Genomic DNA, 16,713 nt, shown 5'->3' on the forward strand with positions numbered 1-16,713 from the left:
TTGTAAAGTTAACGCTAAGTAGATGACAGCAAGGTTGATAATTAGAATTTCTAGTAACAGCAGTAAGACAGAAAAGAGGGATTTGATATATTTGGGCCAGGCACTACACAAATTCTCTTTATTACCTTTATTCAAACTTCTTCTTCCTGCTTACTTCAGGGCATCCTTATAAAGCCAAAAATTCTCAGTTAGTCTACACCGTTTTGATATTTTTACAATTATTTGGCTGCATGTGGAATGCTGATGTGATGAGTGATGTGCATTTGAGGATATATTCCTGTCTCACATCCAAGATTCCTGGAAAAGGCTCCACATTCACCATGACCCTGATCAGGATAAAGCAGTTATGGATGGACTTATTTGACGGACGGTTTCATCCAAAGCAAATTACAATCGAGACAGGATCAAGATTCCTGCTCCAGGAATTCCTGCTGCGTATACTGTACTAAAGCTGATTCTGTCGCAACAACCTCGCTATTCAAATGAACAGCTCTCACTTTATTTCGACACAATACAGAAGCGAAACCTCGCTCAGTCTCTCCCTCTCTCCCTCTGTCTCTCACTCTCTCTTTCTGTGTGTTTAATTTAAAGTGCTCCCCACAGCCAGCCTTCTGTAATGTCCTTTAATGATTTAACTTTGCAGCAGTTGTTAGATGACTCGCAGGGGAGCGAGTCGCATTAAATAAATAAGAGTGATAAAATTGCCAGAGCTCTCATACATTTCAAAGCTAATGCGACTGCCGATGTGCTAGCAGCACCTGCACACAGGCTTGCTGGAGTAATTTGATTGATTTGTTGTGACAGGAGCCAAATAATTGAGAGTGAGAGGTGGCGTCGGAGACAGGGAGGGTTGCGTGGCGCTCGCTCTCCGAGGCAATCCCGGCAGAAATTAAGCTTTTCATCTCCCACACACCTCTGATATCGCTCCGGTTCCTTCTCCATCCTGTTCTCTTGCCTTTTTTTCCCCTGAATATTGTCTGACTTGAATAAGCAGCTTGCAAGTATGTTGCCAGGTGACTGCATGTGACAGTGGGTTAGAAACAAAAATAACACAAATTGTAATGTACACAGAGACAGGCTATGAGGTGGAAATACACTTATATGGAGCACCGCATGTCATAAAGAGTACACATCAAGAGGCAACTGAATGAAACGGAATGAATTTGTTTTCCATATCATTTATTTTCCATGCCATGCTCAAAAATTAAAGCTTTATGATTAAAATGTAGGAATTTGTGCTTTCTAGGTATGAGTCCTTTATTGTAAAACAGGCTGCAGATCAAGAGGAGATTACATCTGCACTCCTCTTAAAGCCGAAACGCTATGGGCAATGAGAGTCCTTCGAGTGTCTGCTAAAATCCTGCTGTTACTGTTTGGCGTATTTGTGGCATTTGTGGTCTTGAAGCGGACTCAGCAGCCGCCTGGTCTGCCACATGCTGTTCGTTTTAAATGTGACTGGTGGCATTGTCACTCTGTCTAAATGCTGCAAAGAAGAAACAGCCACAGCGCGCATGAGAGAGAACGAAGGAAGATTGAAATAGACAATAATAATGATAATCGGATATGGCTTTGTCTGTTTCAATTGAGCCGGGCTCTTTGTCTTGCTGCTTGTATGGTAAAGCACAGAGACACATACATGCAGTGCAGAAACTCCAGGTCAGGAACGCCTGGACTAAAATAGATACTTTTGTTAATCTTGACAGGGTCCGCCATTTCTTCCCTTCTTCTTTCTGCATTCATTATCCTCACCCGTGTTTGCTGTATACTGTATATTTTATGGTAATAGCATCAGTCTCCAAATAATTGGAGGAACCCAATAAAGGTTTTTAAAAGGTTGCAGCCGTTTGACGTTTGTCTCTGATGGGGAAGTGGTGCAGAAAGGCCTGAAATGACTTAAGCTCCTCAACACTGGCATTAAATTAAACAAATCGCTCAGTGCGCACTTTCTCTGGCGTGGTGCGAGCTCCTGAATTTTAGCTGTCTGCCTGTGCTCACTCAGATATTTAAATAAGAGAGAGAGAGAGAGAGAGAGAGAGCAGGAGGCAGGTTGCGCACACAGAGATGGACAAAGACTTAACACAGGCAGGGGATGATGATGGAAGGGTTGATGGAGAAGAAAAACAGCTAAGGTAGAAGGTAGAAGAAGATGCATGCTCAACAAAAATGTGGAATCAGGGATGGAGTCAGGGATGTGCTCAGGTGGAATATGGACCTGAGGAGGTAGTTAATATTGGCAGATATTGAGAGCATAGGGATGTAACCGAATATGAGCGCATTATTTGATTTGAACAGATACAGATACAGAATACTGGGCTAATTTTTTGAAATCCACTTCACTTCTCAGTAGAGTCGCTTCTCCATATAGCCCACATAGACCGTGTTGCACACAGATTAGACTATCCCTGCTGAGGCTATTTAAAAAATAAAAACTTGTGCACTTTCTGCATGTGTCCATTATTCTTTCATAAATGGAAACCTCACTGGACAAACAAACGTTCTATAATTTGTTTTGTTAATGAAAAATATTTAGAATTTTTTAATTATATTTTTAAAGATTGATTTAAGCCACATCTGCCTCAGGGTTCAATCCATCTACAGACACAAATGCATAAATTTTGAGCACCAGACAGATAAGGAGGCAGATGCAGATAGTGGACCTGCATTAAACCCTTACTAAGGAGAAAGAAAAATGATAAAGTGAAAGATACAGCTAGAATAAAAATTAATCATGATCTTAAAAGTCTTACTAAAAATACCGTCCAAAAGCTAGATACAAAATGATACAAAGACAAAGATCCCGACCTCATAGTTCGGTTTAATGAAATAAGGAGTTTAGCTCACTTAATCCATCAGCTACAATATCTTAGACTTATTCAAGTGCAGTTCTTTTTCATGTACTCTCTAGAATCTTTTTCTGCTCTGAGATGTTCACCTCTCCGTTTTTAAAGGTCTTGTGCTTGGCTGCTATGTGGCGATTCATAAGCGCACAGTGACAACCCGTCATCAGGCCTTGGAAATGGAAATTGATTAGTGATTTACATGGCCGGTGAGAGGAGAAAAACCAACCATATGTTGTAAATGAAATACTACACTTGGCAGCATAGAGAAAGAGAAAGAGAGAGGGAGAGATGGTAATCTGGGGGAACTGGCATTCTCCTTTGGTTGAATTGGGTGACGTTTTTACATTTATCTCAGTTCTGCATGAGTCGTAATGCTAATGGTAATTTCATGGGAGTGAACTGCAATGAAAAAGGGGTTATCGTACTGCGACGACAATTGTGTTCTGTCACCAGAGTGACAATATGTCACTCCTTTTGTGTGTGTTTCTGTATGTGCGTGTGAGTGTGTGTGTGTGTGTATAGTATAACATATTACTTGGTACTCTGACTATGAGAACTGAAGCTTCAAGCTTTTTGTTGAAGCTTTTAGAGAAAGAGGTAGAGATTTCTAACACCCCTATTGACACAAATATGTACCTTTTGTGAGAACGTGAAGGCAAAGGTATGCCATTTCATGTTAGAAGAGCTTGAAAGTTCTCTTTGATAGATGGAAAAGTTGCTAAAATATAGGGTGAGGTGTGGAAAAAGAGCTTCTGATGGGCTAAGCCTGCCTTTTAGTTCAATCGCTTGGAAAATGTGAAGTTTAAAAGGTCTGTCCTGTATGAGCACGGCTTTTTTTCCCCCCTGTATTATAGCTCATTGGCAGTGTTGTAAGAAAATACACTTTTCCATTTTTGGACACTTATATTTGAAAAGAAGGGGGGAAAAAACATTTTAGTGTTATACTGGTATAGTGCACTATGTCTTGAATGTCAACAGCAATCAATAGTAACCTAGCAGCTTATCAATGCCCACTTACCCAGGAATCAATATAAATGCTACACAAATCCAGCCATGTCATTATAACCTCAACATCTAATCAATATCTAAAGAATCAACCTATCAATACAAATCAAACTGTTTTTCAATACACATACAGGCAGCGCTGGCTTCTCTATTCAAATACATTCAGCCATAATAACAAATCGATAGACCTTAAAGTGCTGCAATATATTTTAAGCGGGATCAGTCCTCCGAAATGGATCACTTCCACATTCAGTCAAAAGAGCTCCCTGACATACAATGCCGTGTCATTTCATATCAGAGAGGGGGAAAAAAAGAGATGAAAACTCAAAATCTGAGATGTTCCAAAAAAATCGAACCCTAGGGTCACGTGAAGGTCTGCATCTCAGATAACGTGTTCCTCTTCTCCCCGAAACACAAGACCCTGTGGTGAGTTTAAACTCAGCAGATGGTGCTGAAACCAAGTCCTCTTTGGAAGGCGAAAAACAGTGGCTAAAAGCTGTCTGCGGTTTCTAATTGCTAGTTCAGAGCCTAATTACCTTAATTAATAGCCATGCTTTCTACGCGAGGTGGCAGGGCTTTGGGTTCGGGAGGGGTGGGTGAGGGTCCTGTGTTAAGTGTTATAGAGGGATGAAAGAGGCCTCAGAGGAAGGACCGGAGAGTGTAATGGTCCCTGGGGGGTCCTTGGTGAAGGCGCATAGCGGCTGGATCATGTAGCACATGAGTAGACCGCAGATATCTATTACATCCAAAGTCTTACATCTGCCCCCAAACTGCTAAGAAAGCCGAGAGCGAAGAGGAGACGGAGAGATAGCTTAAGTGTGTCTTTCTGCCCTCAAACATGCAACTTCTCACCTTCCCTTTCCTCCTTTCCTCCTGTTTCCCCCCGAAACCCCCCTGTCATTGGGGAGTTAAGGTTACGCTCGCCTGACAATTTTCTTTTTTCCTTACACTTAGCTACAGCTAACCTATATTTCTCCTGTAACTTTAATTAACCATTTCATCTTTCCTGCTGAGCTTCAATTTATTATGAACTGAGCACTTGAATTTGGACAGATATCCCATTTGGGTGGCATTTCCCCAAAAACAGCATATACCCAAGTTTCCTCCTTTCTTCAGTGGATAATCTGACCTGAATACTATACATTTCTACTTGCTGTGATTAGATTATGATGCTGATACTGAGCATGCTTTTAATACACTTGCTGTTTGACGTTAAAGAACACAACTGTAAAAAAAAAAAGAAAAAAGACTTTGCTTTATATATGATTTTTTTTCCTCATGCAGTCTCAAGGAAACACAAAATCCCCTCCGGCTTACTCGCTAGTCATCTCTACTGTTAAAAGCACAATACAAATATAGTACAATTGAATTAAACTAATTAATCTGTCAGAAAATATCGCAATAATCCTGACACATCAGTGTATCAGTACTAGAGTAGCACTCTTTTCTTCATCTCTACTCAGCATCTTAGTGTGATTTGTCTTCTGCTAATAAGCTTTCTGTGTTAAATCAGCCACTGAACATTCAGACATTCAATTTACTCCCACCACTGAATCTTGAAAAAAGTAAAGAAGTAGAGGGGAAAAAAAGGATCAGCTTATATGAAAATACACTTCGCTACCACAGCTCTAGCTGCATCTCACCCCAAGCACCCCCCTGCATACCCATTACCTCCATTTCCTTCATTTCCCCTACCCATCACACACTTTGTCAGCGTTTGGCTCGAGTTGCTTGTGTAAGTTTGGGGTGCATACATACATTTGCTGTGATGATATATTGTCCTGGAGAGGAATTTCATTTACCTCAGCTGAACCTGTTGCTGCTCACCGAGCATGATAAGCGCATAAGCAGAGCGCCACTTCATTCATCATACATCGCTCATGTGCCTTATAGGCCATGCAGAGAGAGAAACCACTAAACCGACAAAAATCTGGCTGCCACTTCACAGAAGAGCTGAGCTTCTATTAAATGCTGCGTGGAGAGAAACGGAAAACAACGTACACATTACTTTTTTATTCAGAGACTTTTTTTTTTTTGAAGCACTATTTGCCTCACTTTTTGTTCGGGCACCGCAAAACAACAGCAGCCGGGTGCATAATAGAAAGACTGATGGTATACAATGTGTTGAATATGTATCTGATCTATTTCTTGATCATATGTGTTTTATATCAGCAGTTTTTTACTTCGCTTGTGGTTTCGCCTTCACTGGACTGGTTTTAAAGAGCATTTAACATCACAGGCAGTGACTTGTCAGTGTGTGCATCAGTAATCAGTAACACTGCGGTACTTGTGGGCATGATGCCTCTCTCATTTTCTCTTCTTTTTTTCCCTTTCAACTCTCACGCTCTCCTGTCCTTATCCCCCCTTCTCTTGGTAAGTGTGAACAGATTGAAAAGATGAGCAAAGGGAATAATTAAAGAGAAGATGGAGGGAGGGAGAAAAAAAAAAGAAGATCCAATTGTTTGGTGTTCATCCCGCTGAAATCTGGCTTGTTTTTGCTCAGCCCTTGTTCACACTCAGAGTTGCTTTGCACAACAATAAGTCCTTCTTTTCATTTCTACATGACTGCCTGGGTAAAGTTTGCGCTCATCTACCCCAGCGGTGCAGAACAACAGTCACAACAAAACATGCAACAAAAAAAAGATGCTTTTTAAAGATATATTTCAGACAGAAGAGTGTGTGTGTGTGTGCTCCATTTAAAGCTCTTTCTGTGCTTTTCAGGTAGGCTCTGAAGCTACTGAAATAATCCCTCTGATATAAGGAAGACAGAGCGCGAAGGCTGTGGTCCATCTCTGGATCGGCAAATGCAGCCCTCTGTCCCTCCCCACATGCACACACGCATACACACACACACACACAGACACACACACACACCCCTAAGGCTTTTACTGTCTGTCAACCAGCACTCTGTCTCCCCGACGCATCAGTGCCTACCTCTATTGATTTTTCCGCCCACTGAAACTGCCGGGTGAGCATAAATTTTGCATGAGGCTCTTTACCCGCTGCCACATGCTCAATGGATGGAGAAGGGGCATGGGAGAGACCTCGGTGGTGATGGGCAAGGCAAACTGAGTCAGAGGGGCATCAGAGAGTGTGAAGAGTTGACCTCTGAGAGCAGAATTTCTGAAGGCTAAAGAAGTATTTGAATTGCAGGGGGTGGCAGGGGGGTAAGACTCTTTAACTCCGTTCTGAGACTTAATAACTCTGGTTATTAAAAAAAGAAACACATCACGGGCTGTGGATCAACATCATTTATTATATTAGTACATATAACATCTTTGCAGATTTAACCAAATTTATATACAGATTTTAGCAAGTTAGGAGGCAGGACCCTAACCTTAATGATCTACTTAAACTGTAACAGCAATGTGGTTTTCTTTTATTATTCAAATTCCCATGACCCTTTATCTACTGCATGTAGATTTTTAATGAAAAAGGCTTAGGTCCTGAGAAGTTAAGGCACCACACCATCATCAGTGCTGAAGCAAATTTTGATTCATTCTGGTGAAATTCATTACCCATGAGGAATCATTTTCTAGCATACGCTTCACTTACTCCTGTTCAAGATCAAGACTAGAATCTTTGTTTTCTGTAACAGCGTTGTGGATTGGACTCCACCATGGGTTCGAATACATAGCACAATTAGGATGAAAGCAGATTATCACCTCTATAAACTTTAATTTATAGTAAAACATTTCAAATTATAGGGTGCTTTGCTGCCTTACTGATCTTTGTGCCTTCATAGAGGTTCTCAGTTTCATTCCACTTGCTAAAAACATGCTGATATGTAAATAAGACAGGTTAAATTGCCCCTAGGTAGGTGTGTGTGTTTGTGTGTGTGTGTGTGTGTATATGTGTGTGTGTGGTGTGTGTGCAAGAGTAACAGCACACTGTCTTACCTCTACTAAAAATATTTTAATAAAAAAAATTAATACAGATAACACAAATTCAGTATAGTATCCCTTTGTGCCCAATATAGGAATGTGATACACGCTCTCATTGTGGTGTACTGGCCTTAGGAGAGTCACTTTTTTAAAGAAAAACAAAAAACAATTTTATTACTTTTAGCTATACATGAAAGACCTACTGCTTGTGCTCCCCCATTACTCCCCCTTCATCCTCCCTGAAAACACTCCCAAACCCCATCTAAATCCCCCTCAAGGGATGAGAATTCTGATATAGGTGATATGTCGTGTATCTCATAGAGCCAGCTCTGTGTCCTGATCCCAACAAGCTACTTTCTCTAGTCCCCTGAACCCTCTGGACCACTTAGGCTGCCTATCATTTAGTGCTGTCTGATCCCTATCCAAATCGCTGCTTCTGGACATTTTAGAACTGTCTGAGCCCCAAGGGTAAGGAGTAAGGATGTGATGTAGCATGCACTGACACACACACACACACACACAAAATCTGGCCCAGATGTATAAATGGTGTGATGTTAGGACACACAGGTGCTATATAGTAATGGGAAAAGTAGCTACTCCTCTAATTCTGTACAAGGAGCAAAAATAGCCACACACACTGTTCATCCTGCTCACCATGACCTCTGTGTTCACCTCTGACAATCAGCCACACACACACACACACACACACACACAGTCTGACAACACTCAAACACAAGACAAGTGTTTTTTTCAGTGGCAGCTCACAGACAAGAGCTTCCAGAATGGAGAATGAACGACACACAACACACACACTCGCAGCCACACAGACACACAGGCTATAGAGGAGGTCACAGAGGTCAGCCAAACAAGGTTCTGTTTAATAGAGGAAATCCTGTGATCTGCTATGGTGGTTATGTCTTCTTGTCTCCTTTCTCGTGGCTTAGGGGTGAGAGGGAGCTAAAAATGAGTGCTAGATTAGAAACAAGAACAGAAGTGGGCAGAAGTCATGACATCATTTTTTTTGTCAGTTCCTCAGATAGAAACAGGTGGAAAACATGTAGTCATCAGCTGTAATATAGGTCAACATATTTTGAGTGGAAAAATTGGAATTGTTCATAGTGCTCATATCATATCATCTCTCTTCCCTCATGGGGTCTATCTATCTATCTATCTATCTATCTATCTATCTATCTATCTATCTATCTATCTATCTATCTATCTATCTATCTATCTATCTATCTATCTATCTATCTATCTATCTATCTAAGTTAAACTTTAGACACAATATAATGTGTTTAACTGAAGCAAAAGCAAAGAGATAGTTAGAAATAATAAACTTCATGCAATCAAATATTGTAATAATGTATAATTACTATATCAAATAGACTTAATTTTTAATAGGCTTGTTTGTGTGTGTGTGTGTGTATGTGTGTGTGTGTGTGTGTGTGTGTGTGTGTGTGTGTCTGTGTGTGTGTGTGTGTCTGTGTGTGTGTGTGATACCCTGTCATAGACTGGCCTACCATCCAGGTTGTATTCCAACATTTCTGGGATAGGCTCCAGATAAATCACACCTCTAACCAGGATAAAGTGTTTCCTGAAGATTTAAATAATACCATATAATTCTATATAAAGTTAAGAATGAATGAAATTGTGCACTGATGCTTGTAGGAAACGATTGGAATTGGATACTCTTTTAAGCAACGAGCCACTGAATCAGTCTATTGCTCTGTGTCTTAACTACTGTTCACATCACGTTGATTAATCAATAGAATCACAGCACACAGAAACCCAGGGGGAATTTAGTGGTCAGTTGTAATTAAAAATGAAGAAGGAGACAAAGATATAATAATTAAAGGATCTAAATGAAATAATTACCATAAGAAATAAATATTTTGTCCATAGCATCGCTTTATTATACAGCTTCCAGAAACAGGAAATGAAATAATCCCGTCGAAGTGTCTTAATCAAATCCTTTTTTCAGTTGTAATGATCTCTTTAGCCTGCAGTGTATGATCAGCTCTGACAATTAGCTCCCTCACTCCCTCACCCGGTGAATCTGCTCTTGTCTTTTAAGGAGAGTGGAAGGTCAGCGGCTCTCCTTAACAAGATGACAGCATTTATAAAGCACTGCTGTTAAGACATACTGTTACCTGCAGTGGTGCCCACATAATAGGGCCACATGGGGGTTTCTTCAGCACTTTCCCTGTCTGCCTCTCTCTATTTGTTTTTCTTCTCTTCACACTCCTTTTGTTGTTCCATCTCTTTTTCTGGACCCGTCACTGGAGGCGGGAGAAGGGCCTGCTTTTGCCTTTGATCTTTCCTCAGGTTCCGATAATTTTCTGACAGAAATCTGTTTTTTCACCTTCTTCTTAAATTCGTTTTTTCCCTCCTCCCCTTCTGCCTTCTGTTCTTTGCTCTCCTTTTCCACCAGTAGTGCCGTTCCGAGTGCTTCAGAGTTGTGAGAGTGCCACATATACTTCGCTCTGTCAAGGCCTGCAAGACAACTTGCCCCAACATTTCAAGCATGAATTGGACTCTTGGCTTTTTTCCGGGCGCAGATGCCATATATAATTCATGGCGGGGTGTGAGAGTGGTGTCAACATGTCAGCAGATAGAAGAAATATAAAAGTGGCCTGTTTACTGGTCGAGAGACACTTTTTTTGTTCTTTTTCTCTGATTTTCTTGCTTCTTGGAGTAGAAGAGAGGATCAAATACAAGCCTGCCCGGCTCTCAAGCAAAAATAGTCATACTAATCAAAGCAATGCCAGCCCCAATGCATTTCCCCAGTTATCTACAAGAAAAAAACTGCTTTTAATAATTGAAGTACATCAATTAATTATGGCCACTGGTGTGTGTGTGTTGCTGACAAATTAATCCTTGTTGTGTTGATATGAGTATCACTCACGCATTATGCATCAGTCTATTGTAGCTCACACCAACTGGGGTGATTTGTTTTCCCTCTAGTTATGCCTGCCAAATGTAAATATTCCAGCAAATCAAAATGAATGATTTCTGATAGGAATGCTCTGCTAGTTCCCCATTGCTACCTTTAAAATATGCCCTGCCCTGTTATGACTGTTATGATGAATTATTTAGAACGCTAATTTAACTGTTAACACAATATTGTAAGGAGAGTATATGTTTTTGTCCTGCAGTGGATAGAAAACAGGACTATACCATGACTTCACAAAAATCGTGTGCATATACTTGCCGCTAAATATGATGTCTTTGTTAACATTCACAACAAACCTATGTTTAATAAGAGTGATATTGGGTGTCACAGCATTAACCATGCCCAGTAGTGCTGTATTCTGTATTAATCAATCCAAAATTAATAAAGGCTATAATTTTAATGTGCCTAATTTGTTACAGTAAAATGGAGGCACCCAGTCTGGGTCTTGACCACAGTGAAAACTGCAGCAGATTAGCTACAGATAAGAAGTGATGTGAGTTACACTAAATGAACTTTAAGGGCCTTTCAAATCAGGGAATTGTAGAAATCCACTGACATCAAAAGAGACATCTTTAAGTAGCCTTGGGCATGGTGCTACACTTCACAGAGGCTCATAGAAAAGTAATTTTAATATGGAAGAATTGAACTCAAATACATTTACTGTTAAGTGAAATCACTTTTGGGTTATACGATTTAAAATGCCAAAAGTTGGTAGCTTTACATTTCCTTAAATGAGACCTAACACAATCTCTACATTTATTGCAGATGTCCTTATGCAGAGCAATTTACAACATTTTATACAACTGAGGGTTAAGGGCCTTGCTCAGGGCCCCATCATGTGATCCTTTCAGCGCTAAGTGTCCTGTGTTCTTTTGTGTTGTCTTTATTGTATTTATTGTCTTTTTTGCACTGTCTTGTCTATGCTCTGTTTGCACCTAGCTGCACACTGTGCACTTTACGTGGCTAAGACAAACTTCTGTCCTAGCTCTGTAGTGTTGTTTGTTGTTTTGTATTGTACTAGTAGTTGTATGTTTATGTAGCACCAGGTCCTGGAGAAACGTTGTTTCATTTCACTATGTACTGCGCCAGCTATATGTGGTTGAAATGACAATAAAAGCTTCTTGAATCTTGATCTTGAATCAGAGGCAGCTCCTGATCACTAGTCCAACAGCTTAACCACTGAACTACTACTTCCTTCTAAAACATTAATGAAATGCTTAATTCATCAAGGCAAAAGACTGCTTTTTGTCTTATTTTAATGTCATGTTGTCCCACATAATTTTGGAAGAACCTGGAAGAAACCCATGAACATTGGGAGAACATGGAAAGGTTCATACACACAGTAACTCTGTATCAAGGCAGCACTGTGCTGTCTTGAAAGTGTTTACTTTTTTACATTTTTTTTAATTAACCTCAGCTGTGAAACTTTACTAACCTGTGTCACACATCATCACAATTATCAAACTCAGATCAACATATCAGAAGTACAGTAATCTACATAGTCATGAAGTAATGAAACTTAGCCCAGAAAATGTGATAACACAACTTAATATATACAAGTCACTTCACTTAGTTGTTACTTAAATCTGGCGTTAGCTTAATGAAGGTTGGCACAAACAAAAAATAACTTTGTACATGTAGGTTTATGGCAGCTCTCATGAACAGCTCATGTAAGCATCATGAACATCTATCAACACTGTCCTTAATTAAAATATTACCTAATGATTTTTATTGGAATGCATGAAACATCTGCTTAGCTTTTAAAATCATTCTTTCTTCTGCAGCTACCTCATCGCTCAACTCCCAACTCCAGCATCTTCAGCATCTCCAACAAATACAGCAGCACCACCAGCAACAACAGCAGCAGCAGCGAGAACGGGAGCACCGAGAGCGAGAGCAGCAAAGAGAGCGAGAGCAGCAGAGAGAGCGGGAGCGAGAGCAGCAGCGAGAGCGAGAGCGTGAACGTGAACGAGAGCAACACTGTGGGTCAGCACACCTTCAGCCTCTCAATCAGCTGCCATCCCATCATCCACTGACTCCGCCAATCAAGTTACAAGCCACTGGTTCTTTGACAGGAACCGCCTCCTCTTGTACCTCCTCCAGTCTTGGTTCAGTTCAGCCGTCACAATCTCCACCATGTCATAAGCAGAACCAATCACCAGCGCACAGCCTCCCCTCGCCAGTCACACCTCCTCTGCCACTGCAGGTAAGTTCATATTGTTATTATTCAAATGTACACTCTTGAGTAATGTAGCTGTATTTGATCTCTAGGAAATTAAGGATAAACACCAGGGTATACACTTTAGCTTAAAATAATAAAGCTTATTCGATAAACAGTTGATGTTGAACCAAAGAGCTACATAAAACCCCAGAGCAATATGTACATTTCCACCCCAAAACTGACCAACGACCTTTATTTCTCCTGACGTCCTACAAGTTTATACTTTCTTCAAAGCAGTCATTTGCGGTTGACATAAATGCTGAATGATGACTGAAGGAAAAACTCCAGTCAGGATTTCTGCCTGGCATCGAGGCCTTTGAGCCAGATCTATATAATGTCTCCTAAATATGATGTCGCTCCACTTAAAGAACTCATTCTTCTACATTATTCACAACATGCCTGCAAAAATGGAGGTTAGGAGTGACACAGGGTCTGGGATGAATCTTAGAGAATGGGGTAGTAATTCAATTTAGTGATTGAATCTGTCTGGGGAAATCTTGGATATTACAAATATTGTTTCTAGAAGAGGTACTTGTTTGCCAAGCCAGTCCCTTTGAAAGAATGAAAATTGAAAGTTTATTGTTAAGAGTTCATTCCTGCCATCTTGCTTGCGACAGCAATAGAGCATTATTGAGGACGAAGAGCTTCAGAATATTAAGTTATGAGTTATGATGGTTTTGGTCTAACCTGATTTGAATCAATTACATGATAATTACTTATTGACATGTTTCATATGGGTGAAGTATACACAGCTGATGCTGCATTAAACTGCTGGGATTTAAGATAGTGCTCTTGCGTGATATTTCTTTGTAGTTTTTATAGCTTTTTTTTTTTTTAGTTTTTAATAATAATTTGTTTTTACCCTGCAGAGATTTGTGTTTAAATAATAAATGTGCAGCATAAATGTGAAGGGATAACATGTACTGTATAACCTGCTGCACAAACTACAAACTTTCTCTCTCTCTCTAGAATATATATATATATATATATATCTATATATATATATATATATTTATATACTCCTCCTTTTTCATTTATCCATCTGTCCATTTGTCCATCCATTTCTCCTCCTCTGTCTGTCTGTCTCTTCCCTCCTTCTTTAATAACATGCTCCCCCCTCTTTTATATCCCAGTGGTTTCATTTCAGCCAGAGGTCGCCTCCGTGTCCTTCCCCACATTCATCAGCGTCATGGCCCTTTTTGCTCTGCGCTGTGGCCCCCTTCATGGCTGCCATCAACTTAGGCCATTTATTTCACCTTCTATCCCTCTGTCAGGCCTTTACACATACCAGCTGGACCCTACAGGCCCCTGAGCTTAATGGTCCCTGGAGCCCACAACTAGTACTTTCAAAAATAGGCTCCTCAGGGACAGCCAGTTATTGCAATTTTTTTCACATCTGATTTACTTGCAATTTCTGAACCCATGCTTACACGATTTGTTTACATTATATACACATTATTTAAGTGGTTTCAGAGTTTCAGCACAATTAAAAATGGAATTATTAGAACTGGGCAGGAACAGCAGTGACCCAAAGTTCACCAGCATATTTGATGATTTAATGATTATGATATGTTATGTAATAGTTATGATATTGTCCAACTCCACAAACACCGTGACACTGTCCATAAACACATAAACACAATAACCTTGAGGCAATCATTCAATAATGAAATTATTCAGTGGTCAAAAAAGTCATTATAGTTTAAGCTAAGACATCTGCCAAGCTTCATGGCTCTTTCTGCAGTTCAGAGAACATTAGGGCTCATTACTTTATTGCCCCATTCAATGGGATTAAGTATAGTGGTGCCATAAATAAGTAAATGGTTTACTGTGTCCCTAGGTCATGAGCAAGGACTACATCACATCAGGGCCAAGGACAGAGCCTTGAGGACACCCTTTGCAGGGCCTTTGGCTGAGTGTCAGTTTTGTACTGCAGTCTATAAGATTTGGCTTCTAGAGTTTAGTCCAAACCCAGCGGTGTGGGATTAGATTTCCAGCTAATTGTTAATGTCTGAATAATCCGCAGAGAAGGTGTGTCCATACGTTTTTCAAAAGGGGCAAGATAAAAAACCTCCTCAACATATGTGAGGGCCAATCATATATAAATACTAATACATGGTTGCAAATCCACTTTGGTTAAGGACACCACTGCCATAGAGAGACACTCCAGTTATCAGGGTTTTTTGTTTCGTTTACATACCTTTTAATTTCAACACCCAGACACAGTACGTGCGATTGTGAGGATAGAGTGAGGTCATGATTAAGGGGTCATTGATATTTTATTTAAAAAAATATCTATGTAAAATAAAGCTAAAAGTCATTTTAAAGAAAGGGTCCTTCACAACACCTTTTGCATATGATACAAACATAAATCAAAAATGTAAAAATATAACTATAGCAAAAGAATCCTATTCCAGCTCACTATCACTACACTTTCATAAATCATCTCACAACCATTAAAATACTTCAAAAACCATATTTTTGCATTAATGCATGAATCCATTTATCAGCTCATGCTTAAAACATCCTTTTTCATGAGCCATCCATTATAAGTTATGGGAAATGTAAGATTTAAGGGCCTTACAGCATTCACTCACCCCTGTTACCTGAGCACATCCACCCCATGAATTCTGAATATTGAGTCACACTAGTCACATACGCATGTGGAGGGACAAATGGGTATTGTTCTTGGTTTTCAGTGAAATTTTGATAATGACAGATACCCAAACTACAGTGTAAAATTACATTATTACAGTAAGAGAAGAATTAATGTACTTAATGACTTCATGTCATTAGTATGGATGCTTGTTAACTACATTTTGTGTATTTGTGTATTTTTCTTCACTGATATTTTCAATCCTGTTACTCATTGAAAAGCAAAAAGACAGTTTATAAGAGACCTTGTTAAAAAGCATAACTTTAAGGAGTTACAAATGCACCTCAATCATCCGGAAAAACGAGACAGAAGCAACTAAGGAAGATGTCGATATGCTGTGTGTGTGTGTGTGTGTGTGTGTGTGTGTGTGAGAGAGAGAGAGAGAGAGATTTGCATTGTCCCTGCTTGGGGGGGTGTCTAAGTTAATAGGTGTGTATCTGCATCTGATTGAAAGGGATGCTCTGTGTTTCACCCAGGTTTTTTTGTTGACTTCAAGGCACAGCTACACATTGACACCACAAACAACTAGAGAATTACAGGAGAGTATGTTTCCAAGACCTCTATAATAACCGCTCCTGGTAACATGGATACAATATATTTTTTTTCTTGTTCTCTTCTCCTGTCTTGTCTACAACCCTTGCTGATCACTTGAGCATGGGAGGGCTGAGCAGATCTCCTATAATCAGAAAAAGGCCCGAGGGTCTAAAGAGAGACAGAATTGACAGCGTGGTGTTTCATAATGCCACACTGAGTGAGTCCAATGTTCAAAATGAAGTTAGTGTTAGTCCTCGCTTTTTTCCTTCCATCTCTCTCTCTCTCCATCTCTCTCTCTCTTACTTTCTTTCTTTCTCTTATCTTTGTCTTGTTACTTGTAGGCATGTTTTGAGAAGATCATGTGTCATAAACTTTTTGTGGGTGAAACATCTTCTTCTGTACTTCTGGTTTTACATGATCACTGATTTCTGGCTTAGGATTTGTGCTTTAGATACTTGAGGTAAAAATCAGCACACCTTCCGATCTGATAACATCCGAAGGGCAGAGAGATGTGAGACAGAGAGACAAAAAATGAAAGAGAGACACAGAGGCAGACACAGTGAGGTAGAAGAGGTGCATTTGTGTGTATTAACTGCTTCTGTGATAACAGACACACACAC

The 16,713-nt window shown here is 40.0% G+C and overlaps 1 protein-coding gene across 3 annotated transcripts in view; it reads left to right on the forward strand.

The window, feature by feature from the left end:
* pou6f2 (POU class 6 homeobox 2) overlaps window positions 1-16,713 on the forward strand; it is an 86,953-nt gene that overhangs the window by 32,649 nt on the left and 37,591 nt on the right. For all 3 annotated transcript variants that reach the window (XM_058376052.1, XM_058376054.1, XM_058376053.1), the window contains one exon: window positions 12,467-12,888. In XM_058376052.1, the coding sequence (XP_058232035.1) occupies window positions 12,467-12,888 (422 nt within the window). The remainder of the gene's footprint in view (window positions 1-12,466; window positions 12,889-16,713) is intronic.

This window comes from Hemibagrus wyckioides, linkage group LG23 (genome assembly GCF_019097595.1).
Source record: "Hemibagrus wyckioides isolate EC202008001 linkage group LG23, SWU_Hwy_1.0, whole genome shotgun sequence".
Classification (NCBI taxonomy): Eukaryota; Metazoa; Chordata; class Actinopteri; order Siluriformes; family Bagridae; genus Hemibagrus; species Hemibagrus wyckioides.